Source organism: Molothrus aeneus, chromosome 12 (genome assembly GCF_037042795.1).
Source record: "Molothrus aeneus isolate 106 chromosome 12, BPBGC_Maene_1.0, whole genome shotgun sequence".
Classification (NCBI taxonomy): Eukaryota; Metazoa; Chordata; class Aves; order Passeriformes; family Icteridae; genus Molothrus; species Molothrus aeneus.
The window spans coordinates 8,866,242-8,886,504 of NC_089657.1; the positions used below are offsets into that span (position 1 = coordinate 8,866,242).

The 20,263-nt window shown below is 45.4% G+C and overlaps 1 protein-coding gene across 1 annotated transcript; it reads left to right on the top strand.

Moving 5' to 3' along the window:
* Nucleotides 1-2,649: 2,649 nt before the first annotated feature.
* Nucleotides 2,650-20,140, top strand: ACOX2 (acyl-CoA oxidase 2). The gene is made up of 15 exons (XM_066557921.1): nt 2,650-2,794; nt 3,460-3,745; nt 4,931-5,093; nt 7,637-7,788; nt 8,050-8,157; nt 8,822-8,941; nt 9,418-9,533; nt 9,931-10,103; nt 11,174-11,336; nt 11,987-12,177; nt 13,328-13,489; nt 14,462-14,567; nt 16,463-16,680; nt 18,381-18,510; nt 19,235-20,140. Exons 2-15 carry the CDS (start codon nt 3,586-3,588, stop codon nt 19,295-19,297), a joined length of 2,025 nt encoding a protein of 674 aa, XP_066414018.1. The 5' UTR covers nt 2,650-2,794; nt 3,460-3,585; the 3' UTR covers nt 19,298-20,140.
* Nucleotides 20,141-20,263: the final 123 nt, after the last annotated feature.

Below are 20,263 nucleotides of genomic sequence, written 5' to 3' on the forward strand. Positions count from 1 at the left end.
TGTGCACTGAAATTCCAATCTGATTTCTAACTGACTGTGGATGCCCACCTGCCTGGCAGGGTAAAATCCACACAAAGCCAAGGAAACACACCATTGGATTTAATTTAAAAACACATTTTTGAACTGACAAGTAATCCTCACACTAGTGAGCCTATTTAATTATTTTTAAACATTTTTAAAGTTGCTTTAGCAGCAACCAAAGACCACAGGTTTAGGAGATAAGAAAAAGAGATGATGCTTCACATGTGCAGGTCACACATACCATGGTTCCTGACAGCCAGGACTAAACTGAATGCAGTGAAGCAAATGAAAAGGACTTCTCTGTCTCAGCAACATCCTTATCAGCACAGATGCCAACATCCCACTCAGAACAAGGCAGAGGTGGTGCTTGGATGCATTTCTCTGATACCAGGTATCTGCTGGGGTTGCCACACTGGGAGGTGTTCCCTGTGGCACTGGTGTGGCCAGTCAGCTCCTCCGTGGGGGTGAGATCTCCTTCTCCAAACCTGTTCTTCAGGTCAGGTTTACAAAACATCTTCCCACCCCTTTGATGCTGACAACAACAGCTCCCTTGCTACCCTACCATGGCAGGTTGTGTACTTCATTTCCTGGCATAAACCTTTCAAAGCAACGAATCTTCTCTACACCTTTGGTTAGACAAGAGACCAGGGCACTCATGCAGGACTTTGTAAAATGCTTTATCAACCTTCCCCAGCCCCAGCAGTGAGGTTTCAATGGGCTGTGCCCCAAAACTCCTGACAGTGATCACACACCTCCTTCCATGCATGGATGCCAATGGTAGCTGTTCATTGTGACAGTTGCTCTTCTGTGGAAAAGAGTAAGAACCAATCACTTCTGCTCTTTAAAGATAAAAACCTTTTAGCTATGCTCAAACTGCTCCATTGCCTGGGATTTCTCTTACTGCCAGAGTTTTCAATACCAGCTTTGCTCTTTATCCAGGTCATGCTGAGATCTCTTCTCCTATGCACTCACTCCTGAAGTGCTCCTAGATAATTTGCTGCAGTGAAATTTCCTGTCAAGGAACACTTACATTTTACTGCCTGATTTACTCCTCATGACTGCCTCAGAAATGGGAAGTTCTGGTTTCCTTCCTCAAGCCAGTGGTACCCTCAGACTGGCCCTGGCTGAACACCCCTTCTCAGGAATCACCTCTCCCTTTCCTAGGTATTTCTCCATACTTAGATAATTTCCCAAAATGATCTAAAACTGCCACAGACTGAAACTTCATCAACTTTGTGTTGATGAAAGCATTATATGAAATCTTGAATACGTCATGATACTGGTGAGATCCAGCATAATGAAAATGCAAAATTATCAGCAACATAATAATGAGAGAGTGTTCCAACACACCATGACCAGGTGCTCTTGTGGGTTTTGTTGGTTCTCATCACAGCCAATGAGATCTGGGCATCCACAGGCACTTGGAGCCTGCGTGTGCAGCTCTCCAGCTCAGACCTCACTAACACAGACTGGCAATGACCTACTCAGGCAGCACCTGAGTCTGCCCAAATATAAACCTGCATGAACATCAGGTTGCAAAGAGATTCAGGGACAGGCTTTTTCCAATCTGTCATCCCACACCCTCCCTTCAGGAGAGCCAGACCCACCCGCTGAATTACAAACAGCAGTCAAGAAGCACAAGGCCAAGCACTGCTGGCTCCAGCAGAAGGAAATGTAAGAACAAATGGAAAAACCCCACAGAGCACTTCAGAAGGATGTACTGCCTCCCCACCACTCATGACCCCGAGTCACTGTGGGACAGACACTGTGCAGTACAGAGCAGAAACTGGCACATCCCTAGGACACCCTGTCACTCTGGGAGTGGGATGGGGCCACAAGGCATCTTTAATCACCAGTGATCCCGCTCACACTGTCCACTGCCCATGAGCCACTCACTGCATTGCAGGTGGCTGCTCTCATTGACTGCTGCTCCTCGTGGCTGCTGGGCTTGGTTCAACAAACTCAGCTCCAGGCTTAAAATTATCGTTACTCAAAACTACATCCGATGTCCCAACATTTGCTTAACTTCCCATGTTAAAGCAAGCCTTCTGTAATGTGAACCCCAGGCGCTGTACCTCGCTCGTTCCCTGACAAAGCAGCTTCCAGCGTGGGTCTGCAGCGGCAGCACAGGCCCATGGATGCGCCGTGCCCAGGGGGGATCCTCTGCTGAATTCCTCTCCTCAGGCTCATCCTGCTGTAGCCAGGGTCAGCGGGGTGTGAGGGGTGTGAGTTCCCATCTCCTGCCCAGCAGGGACAGGCTCAGTACAGCCGGAGGTGAGGGAGCACATCCCGTGTCAGGCTCCCTCGGGCCCCCGGCATGCAGGAGCCCCTCAGCCGGGCCCTGCACCCCGAGCTGCGGGAAGGGCTGAGGGCAGTGCCCTGACACAGCTGGGGAAACGCTGAGCACGTCAAAGCTCCAGGCAAAGAGCAGCGCCAGCCCCAAGCGTGCTGCTCTGCACCCGGAGCAGGCTACGAAAACAATAAACCAAAATTTAAAACACCAGGACAAGGGCAGAGTGTCCGTTTGGGGACGGAGCTGGAAGAGCAATCTCCAAGGCGCCAGCTGCCCTTAGCGGATCACAAGCAGCCCCGTTTGGAAGCGCGGAGCCCTCCGAGCGCTGGGATTTTCCTGCCTGCAGAGGTCAGCGCTCCCCGGAACGCCCGCGGCCCGCGGCGCCGGCTCCGGGGACAAGGTCCCCGCACAGGGCTCGGGAGCCGCGGCCCAGGCAGGAGGCAGCAGCCGGACGGCTCCACGGAGGACGCGTGAGACGAGGTACGTGGGGGACTGCACTTGCACGGAGAGAAAGGAATCGCATTTTCCTCCCGCAGGCGCACGGAAGCTGAGGCCGAGGCGGCTCCGGGGCCCAGCCCCGCGTTCCCCGTGACGGCTCCACGGCAGCGCCCGGTCACCCCGGCCGTGGGTGCCCGCCGCGCCGCCCCCGGGGCTTTTCTCTCTGCAGCAAGACACCTTGGACTAAAGACCTGAATATCAGAAAAAGCAGGAATTAATAACACATTTGCAGTGTTTTCCAGAGTTTGTATTTGTTAAAGTAATCTGATGCTTGGAAGGGCAGCAGCCTCTTCAGAGGAAAAATCTGATTTGTTTTCTACTCACTACGGCTTTGTTTTTACTAGTGTCCTGCGACCAGTCCCACTAACATGGGGTTAGGGGTTGAGCCCCAAGGACAGAGGCAGCACAGTCAGGGCCACCAGTGCCTGTGAGCCCTGGGCCAGAAACTCCCATAAACATTAACACATAGCAGTGGGATATTGCAGCATTAACTTTTCATAGAATACTGGGGACAGACTGGGAAAAGAGAAATATTTATGTTTTAAAATATGTCATAAAACCTGCAATTTGAGTTCCTGGAAGTGCCATAAATCTCCACTGTCTGTTGCAATGAGGAGTGCCTAAATATTCACACAACCCTTGTGCAGGTGCAACATCTTGGCCAACCTACCAAAACCATACTCGCTGTGCCAACGCCTCCATCAGGCATCCAGTGACACAGGTGCCAGTGCCAGAGGAGCCCTGTCCCTTTGCAGAGCAGCGCAGGCTCTGGGATGGCTCTGCTGGAGACCAGCAAGCATTGTCAGGGCTCAGTGCTCGGCAGCGTGAACCCCGACCTCGGCGGCGAGCGGCAGACAGCCTCCTTCAGCGTGGAGAGGCTCACGGCCCTGCTGGACGGTGGCGTGGAGCAGACACAGATACGGAGGGCAGTGGGTGAGTGACCCTTAGACAAGGCCCTGCTGGGGGCTGGCACAGGCCATGCCTGTGTCCTGCTGCTCTGCTGCTCCATTGCAGCACAGTGGGGTTTGTGCTCCTGGGCATTTGCTTATCCCCCATCTCTTTAAAAAGTGAGAGTGTGGAGCTGGAGTCTTCTCTTCATGTAAATCAATACGACTCCTCCGCAGCCACTCCTGCTGTCTGAAGCTTTTCCTCCTCCCTGCTCCCATCCCCTGTCTCTGGCAAGGCTGGTTAAACTGGAATACAAGAACTGAGGGTCAAGGATCCATGTGTGAGGGCAATGTGTGCAGGGGCTGGTGCTGCTGTGCAGAAATGCACCTCACGTGTGAACCACAGCCAGATCTCATCCTTGGCACGTCGGGCTCATCCAGGTGGGGAATTTTGTGCGTGGGTTGGCTCAACCAGGCTGAGCTGCTCTCAGTCGTGATGGGTGTGCCAAAAAATTACTGTTGCTCAGAAGAAATAGAGGGAAAAAACTCTCACTGTTGTCTCTGTAACTGCATCCATATTATACACTTACCAGAGGAAAACAGCACAACCACTGGGATTGCCCTCTTCACAGTGCCACTGGAGTTCAGTATAACCTTCCATATGAATAGACTCAAGGTTTTAAGGCAAAATGGACAAGGGGAGTGTTCAAACTGACACAGAAATAGTGACCATGAGTTGTTGTGTAACAGTGCAATGGGCTGGTAACATCCCGAGCAGGACACCCAGCAGGCTCCAGCCATAATCCACCCTCTGGCTAATGCAACTCACCACAGCCTGGGCAAAATGCAGCTCACCACAGCCCTTACTGCTCTCACAGCAGTTGGAGGCCGAGGGATCCTTGGCATCTTCTGCCAGAAGTCACCTCTCCCACTCTGACCAGGGGAGGATGCCTTACCCTGCAGGGTCACCATTTCCACTGAGCCACCATTTCCCTCTGCCAGGCCCACTCAGTTCCCCTTGTGCTTCCCCAAACCCACTGCTTTTCAGAGTTAGCTGTGACTAACTCTGGGAGCCAGAACTGGCAAAACAAAACCTGCCTGCAAGCACCCTGAAAATCATAGCATCAGCATCCATGAGTCCAGTCCTGCCTGCTCTTCCCAAACGTGGCTTGAGGCGCTGCCTCCACTTCCCCAGCCCCAGGAGAACCAACTGTTCTGTGTTGCTTTGCAGTGGAAGCTATCGAATCTGACCCTGTGTTTAGCAGAGAAAATCAGTATTTCCAGACCCAGAATGAGAGGTACGAAGCAGCAGTCAGGAAGGCTGTTCATCTCCAGAAAAAGATGCATGAGATGGGATGGACTGAGAATGGACCTGAATATAAGTACATTTACAGGTGATTTCATTTTTTTTTCTATGTACAACTAATTTTTTGTTAAAGAATCAGCTTTAGTAAAGGCTGTGAAAGGCTAACAGCTGACAGATTAGGTTTGGATAAAAATGTGCTGCAGGTTTTTACTTCAGCATCACACTAGGGAAAATGGTGGTATATGACTGGGAACTTCTCAGAGAGCAGCACATGGGTACAGTGTGATAGATCAAGCAGTTCACAACCACAACATGAGATTTCCACTTCAACATTCTCATTACTTGTGCTGCAGCTCTCATTTCACCCCTTAGACATTTTTAAATGTATAACCAGAATTGGAAGTGGTGCTGTTTCAGTTACATTACTGACTTCTAAATAAATTAAAGATTACATTTTGTGTATCTAGAAAACACATATTTTATTAAAGAAAAAAAAAAAGGAAAAAAACCTCAGATTGTAGGTAAATGAGAATAAAGTATTTTCATAGTCCTTTCCTTTAAAAGTTTTCTTAACACTTTGTGTGGGGTTGAGCTCCACATTTCCATTGCTTGCCCCTCCTTTCCCCTTTGCTCAGTCAGTTCCTGGCTGGCTGTTGCCCAGGGCACGCTGTCTGCTTGGTGGGGTCACATTCCCAGTAGGAAGGTGCAAGTTCAGAAGTGTCACTCTGAAGGGCAATGCCTGTCCCTTACACAGCACTGCTGACACTCAGAGCCATTTTTTGGCATTTCATAGACTCACAGCACAGTTAGGGTTGGAAAGGACATTTAAAGGTCATCTAGTCCATCTAGCCTTGTGCAGTGAGCAATGACATCTTCAGCTAGATCAGGTTGCTCAGAGCCCTGTTCAGCCTGACCTGGAATGTTTACAGGGAGGGGGCATCCACCAGCTCTCTGGGCAACCTGTGCCACTGTTTCACGATGATCATTGAAAATGAGCTCTTCATTATGTCTAGTCCAAATCTACCTTCTTTTAGTTTAAAACCATCACCCCTTGCCCTGTGGTAGCAGGCCCTGCTAAAAAGTTGACCCCATCATATGAAAGATGATCATTTTTTATGCTGAGCTCTTCACCACTTACAGCAAGCAGAACTAATGAAGGGGGAAATGTGCCATCAAGAGCTCTTGGACCTGATCATTATATTCCCATTAAAAAGCAGCTCTCCACTGCTCCCTCAGAACAAAAAACATCCCACCCAGATGTGCTTTTATCAGGCCCCCTGATGCCAAAGGCTGTGTCAGGACCAGCCCTGTGCTGTCCCATTTGCTGGATGAGGAGCAGAGCTCTCTGGCAGGGCAAGCCCTTGCCTGATGGAACTCCAGGTGAGCACCAAGCTCTTATGACAGAACTCTGGCTCCCAGTGCCAGGCACAGTGAATCACTCATACAATTTAAAATCCAGCTTTTCAAATCACAGTAAAGGAACATTATTTCTGGCCATGCTGCCAAGGATTCATTAAGTCATTTTCTGTTAATCAAAGCAATTTTCCTTTAACTTCTTTGTTCATATTTCCCCCCCCACACTGTTTCAGCATGATTAATTCTCTCTCAGGGCCAGTATAAAAGAAAGGTCAGAGTCATTTGTTAACAACAGAAGATATCTATGTGAAAGGAGATGCTCTCTAGAGCACTGCAGTAAAGCAATGTGCTAATAGCCACTCAGCTGCTGAGAACAGCACAGGCACTCACTTGTACATGTACCTATATCTGTGAGGTAATTCAACCATGTTCTGAGGAATCCCAGGAAGAGGGATATAGTTATATTCCTCATGTTTTCTTATTATTTCTCACACACTAAAAAAGCTTAAATAAATTTCTCATTTGTACCATGGAAATCACTGTACCCAAGTTCCCATACACAGTTTCTGGAATAGTGCTTTTTAGGATTAGTGTGCAGATGGTGAAGGACCAGGGGTTACTTGGATGTATTTTCATTTTTCTACAAGAAAATAACATCTGAATTCAGGAAAAATCTCCATGAACCCCAGTATTGTTCACTGACAGCAAACAAACAGCAAAAAGCACAGCAACAAACCCAACATACCCTGGTATTTCTCCAGAATGGGAATGGGAAGGTTCAGGAGATCCAGGTCCCAGATACCTACAAGTGTAATTCAGTATAATATGTCTCACAGTAAACTGCTAGGGTTTGAGGTTTTTCAAGTAGGGTGCTGTTTTGTTCTTTCTTTTTAGTTCAGCTTCAAAATCTGACTTAAATAATCAAGAAAAAAAATCCTCTGAAGTAAAATAGAAATATAAATGCTCACAGAGCTGGGTTGTGCTTTTAGCTCAGCATCTGCTACTCAGAACAGATAATTCCTCCAAGACCAAGTGAAAAGAGCAAGCGACACATATGCAAACTCTGTTATGAAAGAGACAAAAGCAGCTTGGAAGGGCACTTTTGTGGGCACCTGCAACACTGTGCTGATGCTGGGTGCTGGGCAAGGTATGACAAGGCAGAAATCAAAAGGCAGCAGGTGGTACTGTCTGGTGACCGCTGCAGTGCCACTGCCTCATTCATCACATGCCTGTAACTTCATCCCCTGAAAAACTGCCCTTGTGCCTTCTCTGCAGGGCACTGTCAGGAGATGTCGCGTTCCTCCTTCACCGCGTCTTCATGAGAAGCATTTCAGTGCTGGGCTCGGACAGACAGATTGCCAAGTGGATTCCTCTTGCCACCCAGCACAAGCTCATTGGGAGCTACGCCCAGACTGAACTGGGACATGGTAAGGCTGCAGGGAAAACAGCTTTTCTCTATGACACAAGCCTGCAGCCCAGATTCCCATGGGAATTTGACTCCACACTGTCCATCCTTTCCTGGGACGGGGGTGGTTGGGTTCATGTTCATGGTTCTCATCAGAAGGGTAACCACAAAACCCTGATAATACCCACAGCCAGCTTCCAGGGATCCTTTGCTCTCTCCATCCCCGTGATATACCAGGAAATAGATAAATAGATAGATACTTTTTAAATTTCTTTTTTTAAAGGCACTTATCTTCAGGGTTTGGAAACAACAGCAGTTTTTGATACTGCTACTCAGGAGTTTATACTGAACACACCAAAGATCTCTGCCATGAAGTGGTGGCCTGGAGACAGTAAGTACCACACAAAATATCTTGGGTTTTGCCTCCTTCAGTTACTCCATCTGCCCTGGTTAAGTTTGTGTTTGAGGGTCCAGGTGCTAGCAATAAAAGATACATGGACAAGGAAGTAAGAGAAAGGAGGTTGTCCAAGTTCAAAGGCCACAAAGGAGCCACAATCATCTACAAAAACCTTTGTGCTGCAGGCTGAATGACTTCACTCAGGAAAGCTCTTGCCTCTGCAGGAATAAATATTCTCTTCTTTTTAAATAATACTCAGACAACCAAAAACTGCAGGGAGGTCATCAGCATAAAGGATTCAAGCCATCAGACAGTCTCAGCATAAAGGATTCAAGTGTGAAATTCTTTGCTCCCTTCGGGAAGGTATTTCACAGAAAATAACTGGAGTCACTGCAACAGCCACAGCATTTCCCACTCTCACTGCTACATTAGCTCAAACTGTTTATTTTTTCTCATACTGTTACAAAACTGTTAATCCAAGCCTCTTGGGCAGCAACAGAGGCAGAATGATGGTGCAACTTCTGAGAGCTAAGAGCAGGCTGATTGAGGTTGTGCTGACCCATACCTAAGACCCAACACATAACTAGTACTGACCTCTCTTAACTGTTTTCGTGCTGTACCTTGTCTTAAGGGAATGGGGCTGTTTCTCTTCTCACAGTGGGAAGATCAGCAACCCACACAGTGGTCTTTGCTCAGCTGTACATCCATGGGAAGTGCTATGGCATCCATCCCTTCATCGTGCAGATACGCAGCCTTCAGGACCATTCCCTCTGCCCAGGTAAATAACCCCAGACACTGCAGCACTTGTGCAGGTGCTCTGCCTATTTTGCCCTTAAATGTTTTCTAAAACACTGGGCCCAGGGTGAGTTATAATTGCCAAAATCAAGCCAAGAGAGATAGCCAAGGTGCCGTTATCATTAACCCCAACCTTTTGATCCGAAGGGAAATTTAACGTATCTTCAGCCATATCCAGACCAAGCCCTTGACATAAGCGGAAGCCTGGGCTGCTCTGAGCACCTCTGCATTAACACCTCAGTTCTGACCCCAGCCAGCACAGATCCATCTGTCAATGGATCATGGAAACAAACTACTACAAGGCATTCTAATGCCTGTTTCACCCCTCGGGCAAGATCACCCATGCTGGGGAAGAGGCAGAGCTGACCGTGCCCTTCTTTGGAAGTCCCCATCCTGACACAAAATGGGGAGGAAAAAGTTCAAGTGGAAGTAAGCAGGCTGTGTTTTCTCCTGCTGCAGGCATAACTGCAGGAGACATCGGTCCCAAAATGAATTTTGAGCACATTGACAACGGGTACCTCCTGCTGAAGAACGTGCGCGTCCCCAGGGAGAACATGCTGAGCAAGTTTTGTGAGGTACGTGTGGACTCACATCACAAACTTGCTGTCAGACTCTCATTCCACAGCCAGAGAGACAACAGGGACCTGTCTAAATTTGGGACAAAAATCTTCCTTTGAGTGTCAGCAAGTCTCTGAGGTTTTAGCAAGGGCAGAAGGTACCTGAATCCTAAATGAAAGTCAGCATCAAGAATTCCACATTCAGAAGCTGGGGATCATGGGGCAGGCAGAACCTACCTCTGCCACAAACAGTAAGAGTTTGTCTCTTCAAATGGATGTATTTCATCCATCATACATAAAAGCATTGTTTGCATTCAATGAAGGATTTTTATATCCATTTTATTCCATGCATAGCGATTACACATCCACAACAGTACTGACTAAGGCAGCACCTGACAGCCTCTCTCTACCCTAGGTTCGACCAGATGGCACCTATGTCAGACAGGGGTCCCAGCAGATCAATTATTTCACAATGACGACGGTGCGCATTTCCCTCATTTCGGACGAGGTTCTGATTCCCCTCAAGAAGGCGTGCACCATCGCCATCCGCTACTCCGTGGTTCGCCGCCAGTCCAAGCTAAAGCCTGGGTAATGCCATGCATCCCACTGGGAAGGGAACTGTACCCTGTGTTCCCCCACACCAGTTTGTATTTCTTCTCTTCGTCTTATCTTTCAGCCCATCACTGGCTGATTTCCTGGCCCAGACAGGGCATGATAAACATGCTTCCCCATTATTTACACTAACGAGCTTCAGTCAAAGTACAAGAGAATGTTTACAGTTCTTTCCAAGATAAGTTTCATACTTTGAATAGGTCAGTGGCTCACACAGGCAACTTACTCTTTTGTAACTGGCCTTCCCCTGTAATCCCATAACTGAGCAGAATCCAGACAAAGTGGACAAGTTGCTGAATTGTTATTCCATAGTGCCCTACTAATGAATGTGACATTAAAATACCTTCCAACATCCAGAAATCTAATATCCAAATTTTAAGCACTGAATTGTATTCAGTGTTGAATCCCCATTATTTTTAAAGAAATAAGTTAATTTGAATGCATTACAAAGATTTCCATTTAAATATCCTTTCAAAAGCAGAAAGATCCTCGTGAAAAAACATGGTTAGGTTCAAACACAAACCAAACAGAAGAGCACAGCAGCTGAACTATTGTAATGTCCAGTTCCATTGACAGAAGTCATAAATGTACCAACCACAGAAGTGATAAAGAACATCCAAAAACAGCTCAGAAAACTTTAAATAATTCAGACTCAAATATTTTTAGGGAAACATTTCTATGCACAGGGCCACAAAGATTCCATTTAAAAAGCCAAAGTTTATCAGGGTGCAGTGCCACTGCCTTTTCTGGAGCACCTAACAACTTGCTGTCCTTGAAGGCCTCACTCTCATCCTCTCCTGCAGTCCCTGTTCCCCTCTGCACTGACTGACCACACAGAGCTTTTTCTACACTGTTAGGCTTTTTTGGGGTTGTTTCTCCAACAACTCTGCAAGCTGGACAGATTTGCTGCCACACTGTCAGCTCAGTCTTGTGCACACACTGCTTCTTGGTAATGAAAAATGCCATTTTCATTCTGCAGCAGGTAAAGTAACCGTAGCTATGCCCATGTCCATACTTTCCCTGTTTCATCAGCTATCTTCCAACAGGGAACAAGAAGCAAAAATCCTTGACTACCAGACTCAGCAAGAGAAACTGCTGCCCCAGCTGGCAGCTGCCTATGCCTTTCATTTCACCAATGACTACCTGCAGGAGCTATTCGACAGGGGGTACAGAGAGATCCAGAGGAAGAACTTTGACATGCTGCCAGAGGTGAGCTGCAGCAGGATTAACTCATACAGAACTTCTGTTCCCTAAATGTTAAAGTATTTTAGGAAATTGGACAAGTATTCCTCTCACCACTAGAGAACTGGAGAAAGGGGAAGCACTAATTGCTCCAATGACGTGTCCCAGATCTGCAACCAGTCAGCAACAGCATTCACTGTACCACCCCAAACTTTTTGTTTTGGGAACCATTGCAGAGTGAAAAGTCCTTGAAAAGCATGTCCAGAACCTTGTTCCAAGTAGCTGGTGGCACAAAGTGTTATTACACAACTTCAGCTCCAGTGCGCACACACGAACATCTGAGCCAAAACCAAAAATGGGACTTTTTAAACAGAACAGAATACTTTGCAATTAGGTGCTTGAAATGAAAACACACTCTGAACAAAGGTGGCCAAAGCCAGAACTGGCTGAGAGAAACCCAAAAATGCATAAACTGACTACAGTGTGCCCAGCAGGAGCATGTACAGCATCCCAGAGAGACACCAAAGGTCAGGCTCAGGGAACTGGGTGCTACCAGCATTCAAAGGGGAACCTGACAGGGATTTCATGCCCAGATACTGCACAAAATTTAAAAAAGGAACTTACTCTGAGGATTCCATTGGTAATACTCTGATTTTTTTCTCTCTTTTTTTTAACAGCTCCATGCATTATCTTCAGGTTTTAAAGCCATGATCACTCAGCACTGCACGGCAGGAGTGGAGATCTGTCTCCGGGCCTGTGGGGGCCATGGCTACTCCCTGCTGAGTGGACTGCCTTCCTTGTATACCAAAATACTTGCCTCTTGTATTTATGAAGGGGAAAACACCATTTTGCTCCTGCAAACTGCCAGGTAACAATTCAAATGTGTTCATCTAAAAGCCTGCCCCCTCATTTATTCAGCCTTTACCACTTCTTCTCCAAAACCAGTAAAACCAGCTACTCCTTTCTCACAGCACCATCTAAAAATACAGCTCAGGATATAAACTATTCATGCCTTCAGTCTAACAAGCATGGAAGTGTGTGGGAACTGGATTATCTCTTCTATTTTTGGTTTGGGGACGTATGCAGGTGCTGTTCTGCATAACCTCATTTTCCTCTTTGCCTGGTAGCACAGGAAAGGTATTGCTGTCAAAGCTTTGTGGGTAATTTTTTAAGCAACCAATGTGACCATGGTGCCATGTAATGCAATATTGGTAAAGTGGGGTCATTCAGAGAAAGCAAAGTTGTTGGATACTGAAAGTGGCTGAGTCGTGCTCCAAGAACATCACTTTCCTTGAAACATGCAGACCTCATGATTATCAAGAGTAGATGAAATACTGGGTAAAGAAACTACAGCTGCTTGAACTTTTAATAATGTATGTTTTTACTAGAAGGAGAAAACCAGGGCACTTCCAAGGGTCAGAGCCACCACATAGCTCCGTGCTGCCATGCAGACATTTCTGCACTCATTACTGCTTTTTGCAAGATCAACAGCAAAGTCAAGAGAAATGCTGTAACCTTTTAATTCCAGACCTGGCCAGTCTAGCTCATAGCAGAGGTACCAAAAAACTAAGGGAGTGGGGAATGCTCCTTGTAAACTCTCTGCATGGGTCTCATGTGTTAACATAATGTGACTCTGTGTTGGGGATGACAGAGGGTAAGGCCAAATCACCATAAAAACTCCAGAGCACTGAGACTCAGGTTGCAAAGTTGATAATGTATCTGATCACTACACTGCTGAGACTGCCAATAGGCACAGCAAGTTTCTGCCGAAAAAATTATCATTATGGATTGCTGTAGTATTTAATAAGGCAGACAACCCCCCCCCGAGACCTGCCACAGATCAGGTTGCTGTGAGTAACATACAAAACAAAAGGTCATTACTTGTTCAAGTCCATTCTGGGCCACTGGATGGGTCACACCTTGCTGCTCCTCACCTGAGCCCACTTTACTTTTTGCATATCTGTTTGCTGCAAGGAGATCACCACCATACCCTGCTCTGACTGTTACCCTCTTCCCAGGTTCTTGATTAAGTGCTTCATGGCAGCCAGTGCTGGCCAGCCTGTGCCACCATCTGTCACTTATCTGGCTGCAGTGAAACATGGGAAGTGTCCAGCCAAGAACAAGTTGGATTTTCTCAGTCCAGATATTTACACTGAGGCCTATCAACACGTGGCAGTCAGGTCAGTACAGAGGATGGGAGACAGAATTTCTGTCTTTGACATCAGAAATGTGTTAAGAGCTCTGCTTCTTCCTTGCTGAAAAGGGAGGTAAAATAAAACAAGTTAAACTAGGATTGGTACCATCTGTTCCTGAAAAAGAAAAGGAAGGCTGCACAGGGTGAACAGCCATGTCAGATGTTCAGTATGAAGCTTTCACACTCAGAAGTTTTTAAGCCATGTGCTACAAACAACTACCTTTCACAGAGTTGGTGGCACTATTAAAGTAAATCCCAGACCACCTCACTGAGTTGCCATCCAGTAAAATCTTTATTGGACCCTGAGCAATTCTATTAAAATCTTAACATTTCACATACCTGAGAAAGTGATGTTTGTTTTCAGTTTACACCACAGCAAGAACAGAGCCTCTCATTCTGTCTGTAGCCTTTTAACTACACACATTCAGCAACTCAACATAAATAAAAATTATATCGTGAGTGGTCTCAGAATTATGTACACAGTTATGGGCTGTATAGGTGCACCTCTGAAAATCAGGGGAAAAGACAACCCTGCTGTCATTGAAACCAGTATAAAAACCAGTGTAAAAACAGCCACTCTTCAAAAAGCTTCCTCAATGAGAACAGGATTTGAATTCCTGTGTAGAAAAGGAGAAACATAATGTGACAGCAGTCCAGTATTACTGTTTGTTTTGCAAACTCTCCTTACACACACATAACCCAAGAAAGGCTCAGCCAAACCCCTGGTAAACTACCCTGGAAGCTGAGAAGGCAGAAATCCTTCAGGACCAGGGTGGTCTGGGTTCTTCCCACAATTTATACTTAGATTTTGCATAATCTAAGTTCACTCATACTGAGTGCAGGTAACTCCAGATGTCAGAAATGCCAGTTTGCACTTCAGTCACACATAACTCCCGAGTGCAAATTCATGCATGTGGGATGCACATACAAGATGCTTTGTGCTTTTTCAATTTTCCAGGCTCACAAGCAGCACAGCAGCAAAACTACAGGACTTGATCCAGTCTGGAGTCAAAAAGCATGATGCATGGAACCAGTGCACAGTGCAGCTGGTGCAGGCTGCAAAGGTTAGCAAAATTTATCTGCTTATCTGATGTTTGTCTTTATGAAACAATATGCAGCAGAAATGGCATGATTAGCTTAAAGCCTCAGGGCTGTTTATTGTTTCCTGTTGGCATCTAAGAGACACCACAAACACTGTCACTGTGGTCTGCATGGTGGAAAAGTTGTATTAAGAAGCAATTCCTTATCTGAAAAATTTGCTGTCTGTATAGGCCAGGTAGAAAAAGACTAGGAGAAATGAAAGGGGGGAAAAAATACATTCACAGTTATGCTGCCACTACTGGCAGAATCAGACTTCCCATGTCCTGCAACAAAACCCCACCATCTCCAGCCAACACTCATCTTTTTATAAGAATCCAGCATTTCTGGTGCCCAGAGGAGTCTTCCTAAAGCCACTCCACTGAAAGCTGGTGGAGTCACAGCAAAGGATGAAACATGCCTGGAACTTCTTCCATCTGCTGGAAAGACAACTGCAGGGAATAGAGTGAAAACCAGTGATAAGTGCAATGTTAACTACTGCTGAAAGATAAATCAGATTTATAAGAGATGTTTTCAGCTGAAATAGCATTGGGACAGCAGCATTTGTTCCCTAAAACAAGGGTGAATTAATACAGAATTAAGCAGAAAAGAGGGGAGAAAAGCCCTAAATATTAACGAAAACTAAATCGGTTGATAGTGCTGTATCTCCAAAACCAAAATTCTTTTAATATGCAATTAAGTGCAATTCCACTACAGTTATGGTGAAGGCCTTCCCTTCCCTTCCCCGACTTACTTTAACATCATTAACTATTTCTGAAGAGCCTAACATAAGCAGAGGGCTGGCTGTGGTATCATCAGTGCTGCTGGTAGACTCTTCAGAAAACGGGATCTGGGCCCCCAAAGATTCTTAAGTATTTCAGGGACAGGAAAAGCCTCCAAACCTCTTGAATTTTCCCCATAACTTTAAAATTTTGATGTACTGCTGCTTTCTTGGGGCAGTTCTGTATTTACTTCTTATTCCATACCTTCCCTGGAGATTCACCCACACATCTGGCATGGCAGCTCTCTGAACTGACACCTGCCAGCTCTCAGCTGAGTTGCTCAGACACTGGGCAGTCTCCACCCAGGTTAATTGCTTGAGTGAATTGCTTGAGTGCCCACTCAGGGCCACTCAGCTTCTCAGGCAGGTTCTGCACTCCACACTGGCCTCCACCTCTGCTGCTTCACCGTGGCAGCAGGAAAGGCTGCATTGCAGGTGTGCCATGCTTACACCTGCAGCTGGAAGGGAACTGAGCAGTGGGGGAGTGAACCCACACAGATCCCAGCACCAGCAACCATCCCCAGCAGTGTCAGTGTAGCCAGAGTCAGCCTAATTAATGCATCTCTCCACCTCTGCTAATATTCTATTGTGGGTCAGACATTCTACTGGTGTGTGACCCCAAAATTACACAAAAGTGGGAGGTAAATTTGGTTGTTCTTCTGTGACAATGGTGTTTCCAGAGCTGAAGCCTTGTAGACATTGATCCCAAAGTACCATGAGCCCAAGGCTTTCAACAGAAGTTTTCTCCTGTTGATGTACAACCAACATTCACTTACAACACAAGCACATTCCAATGTGTTTCCTTCACATAAACTCTTTGGGATATTGATCAGAACTATTTAGAATAAATATCACCATGATTTCTGAAGCAGTTTTCTGGAGTTTACAAATACCATGGTGTTGACTGTTTACACATTCTGTCTTCTGCTGTCGCTGTAAGCCATGAATGTGAAAGGCCTGGTCACCCAGCAAACAAAGGATACAGACTGGAGAAGTGCCAGGGAAATGAAAAGGTTTTATATTCTTTGCAAGAACATTTGAGTCATTTGGCCTACTAAAGTGTTTGAGGTGCATTCACTGTTGATTGCATTTGTTTTCCAGGCTCACTGCCACTACATTGCAGTGAAAAACTTTGCAGAAACTGTGGAAAAACTCGAGACCAAGGCTGGCATCCAGAAGATTATGAAACATCTCTGTGACCTCTTTGCACTACATGGGATCTTCTCAAACTCAGGGGCCTTCCTGCATGATGGATACACATCTGCAGCTCAAATGGACATGGTCACAGCAGCCTACCTGGACCTCCTGGCTGTCATTCGGTGAGCTGCTTTGGCAGGACACACACAGCTCTCCAGTTTATCCCTGGGCTAGATATAAAAGGGTGCTGCTGTACCTATGGCAACATCTCCACAGTCAATTCATCTCATTCAGTGTTTATTTCCAGTGCCTGGCAGTACTAGAAATTGATTGAAACATCTACTCAGAGCTTGTTTTCGTGGCAAAACAGACCCCAGTGTCCTCTGCAATCTCTAAAGTTCTGTAACATAAAGTCTTAAATTATAAATGAAGAAGTCATGAACACTTTCTACCATCTGCAGTGGAGTGAAAGCAGGAAAATATGTAGTCAGAGCACACTGGCAGGAGGCAGCCACAGCAACCCATCACACATTGCAAAATCTGCTCAAGCCACAGCTAATACAGCCTCCTCTGTTGCCATGGCTGAGCTGCAACTGGTACCCAAACAATCCTGCCTACAGCTACTTCAGATGCATCTGCTCTACGCCATTTATTACCAACTCTGTGAATTCTGAGTTAAGGTTTTCACTTACCACAACACTCACAGAGGCTCTTTGACAAAGGATTCAGCTGTTTGTTTAGAACATAGTAACTTATGGTGCAGAGGAGTTGCTACTGTATCTAAAATTCTACCTAAACCACCTGGAGGGAAACAAGAACACACTATAAGCAAGGGCTGAACGGGGCTGAGCCAAACAGCAAGGGTTTTCAGAACTGATAACAGAATCTGAATTAATTGGTAAGTTTATCGTACCATTTTCAGAAGCCTAACATGTTGTCTTTGGAAGTCATTGCAATTTCTGTGTTAGTCCATGCCTTGTTAACAGGATTCAAGAATGGAGTATTTACATATTTACAGTTAGTAGAAAGGATATAACCACTCTCTGGTCTGTAGCAAAAACCCAGCCTTTCCCAAACCTTCAGACAGCTCTTCCCCAAAAGGAACTGGAAGATAGAAATGGTGACATTTCAGTAAACCACTTTGCATCCCAGTACCTCAAGTCTGAGGTACAGCCAGCACAACTTTCTACACCCAGGATGATGGAAGGATGAGGAAAAAGAAACCATTGCCTGCTTAGGAAATGCTGCTCTGGCTCTCCATGCTGTCACACTGGCCCCTGGAAGTAGATGGGCCCTTGGATGGGTCAGGGTTGTTTTGCTGTTACAGATATGAATAGAAGAGCTCAGCACCTCATGATGAGATAATGGAAATACTGAAAGGTGGATGAAGGTTGAAGATCAGCAAAGCAACTTCACATCAATCTAGTAGGAACCTTATTCCATTTTATAAGACACACAGACAGCATAAGAAAAATGAAAGACAAAAATCAAAAGAACTGGTAGAGACTACTGAGAAAAAAATCTTTACGTGAGTCCTGAATTAGGAATGGAGCCAGGGTGAAAACCCTGCAAATACCCATTCAGCAGTGCAGACAACCCAGGGCATTAGTAGAACATCACAGAATCACAAAATTATTAGGGTTGAAAGGGACCTCTGGAGATCATGTAGTCCAATCTCCCTGCCAAGGCAGGGTCACCTAGAGATGTCTCTGAGGAATCCCAACAAACAGGATTTCCACCCCCCTGGTAAAGACAAGGAGGAAAACTGGCACAAGCTTTCCAGGAGACACCTGGAAACTGCCAAGCTTATCTTTGATTTATTTTCCCATCTTGCAAAGCAGCAGCCTGTCAGTAACAGGAATGTCACTCCTGTGCTTTGTAGGAAGGATGCTGTGCCATTGGTGGATGCTTTTGACTTCACAGACCAGAGCCTGAACTCTGCTCTGGGCAGCTACGACGGGCAGGTTTACCAGCGCCTCTACGAGTGGGCTCAGAAATCACCCACCAACCAGGTAGGGATGAACTACAGCTGGGCAACCTCCACTGGTTGCAGCCAGGGCAGAAACTGCTTCTCTTCTAACAAAAGCAATACAGATAAGAGACCAGAGCTTTTAATTCCTCTTTGTATCACATTGTACAGAATAAGCTAAAATAAAAGTCTGTTTACATATTATGGAACAGCAGTAAATGCAGGGTATTTTCTATACACTAATGCTTTCTACTAGTGCAAAACTTGGGGTTTTAAATATGTTTAACCAGAAAGAGTATAAGTGTTAAACAATGCAATTTGATTCTTCATGGTCTTTAGCACTTTGCTTTCTCAATTCATTCATACTGTGGAGGAATGTAAAAATTTTGTGTGATGTAAATATGTATTGCTGTGTTTGAAAACTCATTTGGCCTTGAGTGAGATTTTTACTGTGGTAATGGGTATCCCTTTGAAATTCCACAGTTGAACACAAAATTTGCCTTCAGCAAACATTCAAGTCCAAGCATATTTTCTGAGGTTAAATAGTATGCTGTCCCCTTTGGGAGGAGTGTGGTGTGCTGGTTACGAAGGACAGCACATATTATAGGGAAAAAGATCTTGGACATAGTTGAAGCAGCTGCTGGTTTGTTGGTTGTTTTTTAAGTAGTGCAGCTTTATGTATTTCAGAGATTGTTCTTAAGAAAAAAAACCCAGCCTTTTCCTTCTTAATTGCTATTAATTTCCTTCCACATTCTCTTTCTGAACAGATGAGCCCAGCCTACGAGAGGTATTTGAAGCCACTTCTGCACAACACGCTATCGAAATTATGAAGAACATGTTCAAAGTGAAGGGGACACATTTCCTCCTGTTCTTTGTGCAGCAGTACATTTATGAAGCATCAGTAATGACTAATCAGAATTAATAATCAGTTGCTTACTTGCAGTTACAACAAGTATGAAAGATTCTCAGCCATCCATTTGCAATTAGACAGATGCCGACAGCGCTGAGTGGTACCTGCTGCTGTGAGACAATCTAGTCAGAATGGTCCAGGGTTCACTGTTTTCTATCCTGAAGTGACTTGACAGCATCAAAATTCTCATTTGACTTTCTTATTCTCTTTCTAAATCCACTATGTGATGACTGAGGAAAAAACAAAACCAACACCACACTGTGAACCCTGTCTCAGTGTGTTGTATTTATATAGTGCCTTCAGAAAACCCAAACCAACCAACTTTACTGAAAAATCCATGGTGAAATCACGATTGTTTGTTTTTAGGAACAAGTTGTTCTCTTTGATCAGAAACTGTATTAGAAAATGCATCTGTTTTGACAATTAAAATAGCTCTTGATTTGCTCAGTACTGGAATATTCCTGCCTAATGAAGATGCAGACAAAGCTGATGCCAGCTCCAGTCTGCAGAATTTACCTTCCCATTAATAGAGCTGCTCATTTCTATAAACCTTGAGCTCCAATAAAGTGTATTATTTGGAATACTGCTTCTCTAATTATTATACTTCATAATTATGGAAAGGGCAAGCTGATCCAGGCCAGTCATTAATTTGCTCATAAATTAAGTGTTGCAAAGAACATCTTGTGATTATAATTCAATGCCAGTTAACACAAATATTTCTTACCACGTGTTGCAAGAAAGAAACAACTTTTCCTGAGCTTCATCAGTTCTGCTTTTCTTCCCTCCTGAGCAAGAATAAAGCTCTCACTGCTGCCTCTTATTACATAAGTCAAAAACCTGCAATGTATGAACAGGAAGAGACAAAATATGACAGAGAAATACCCCC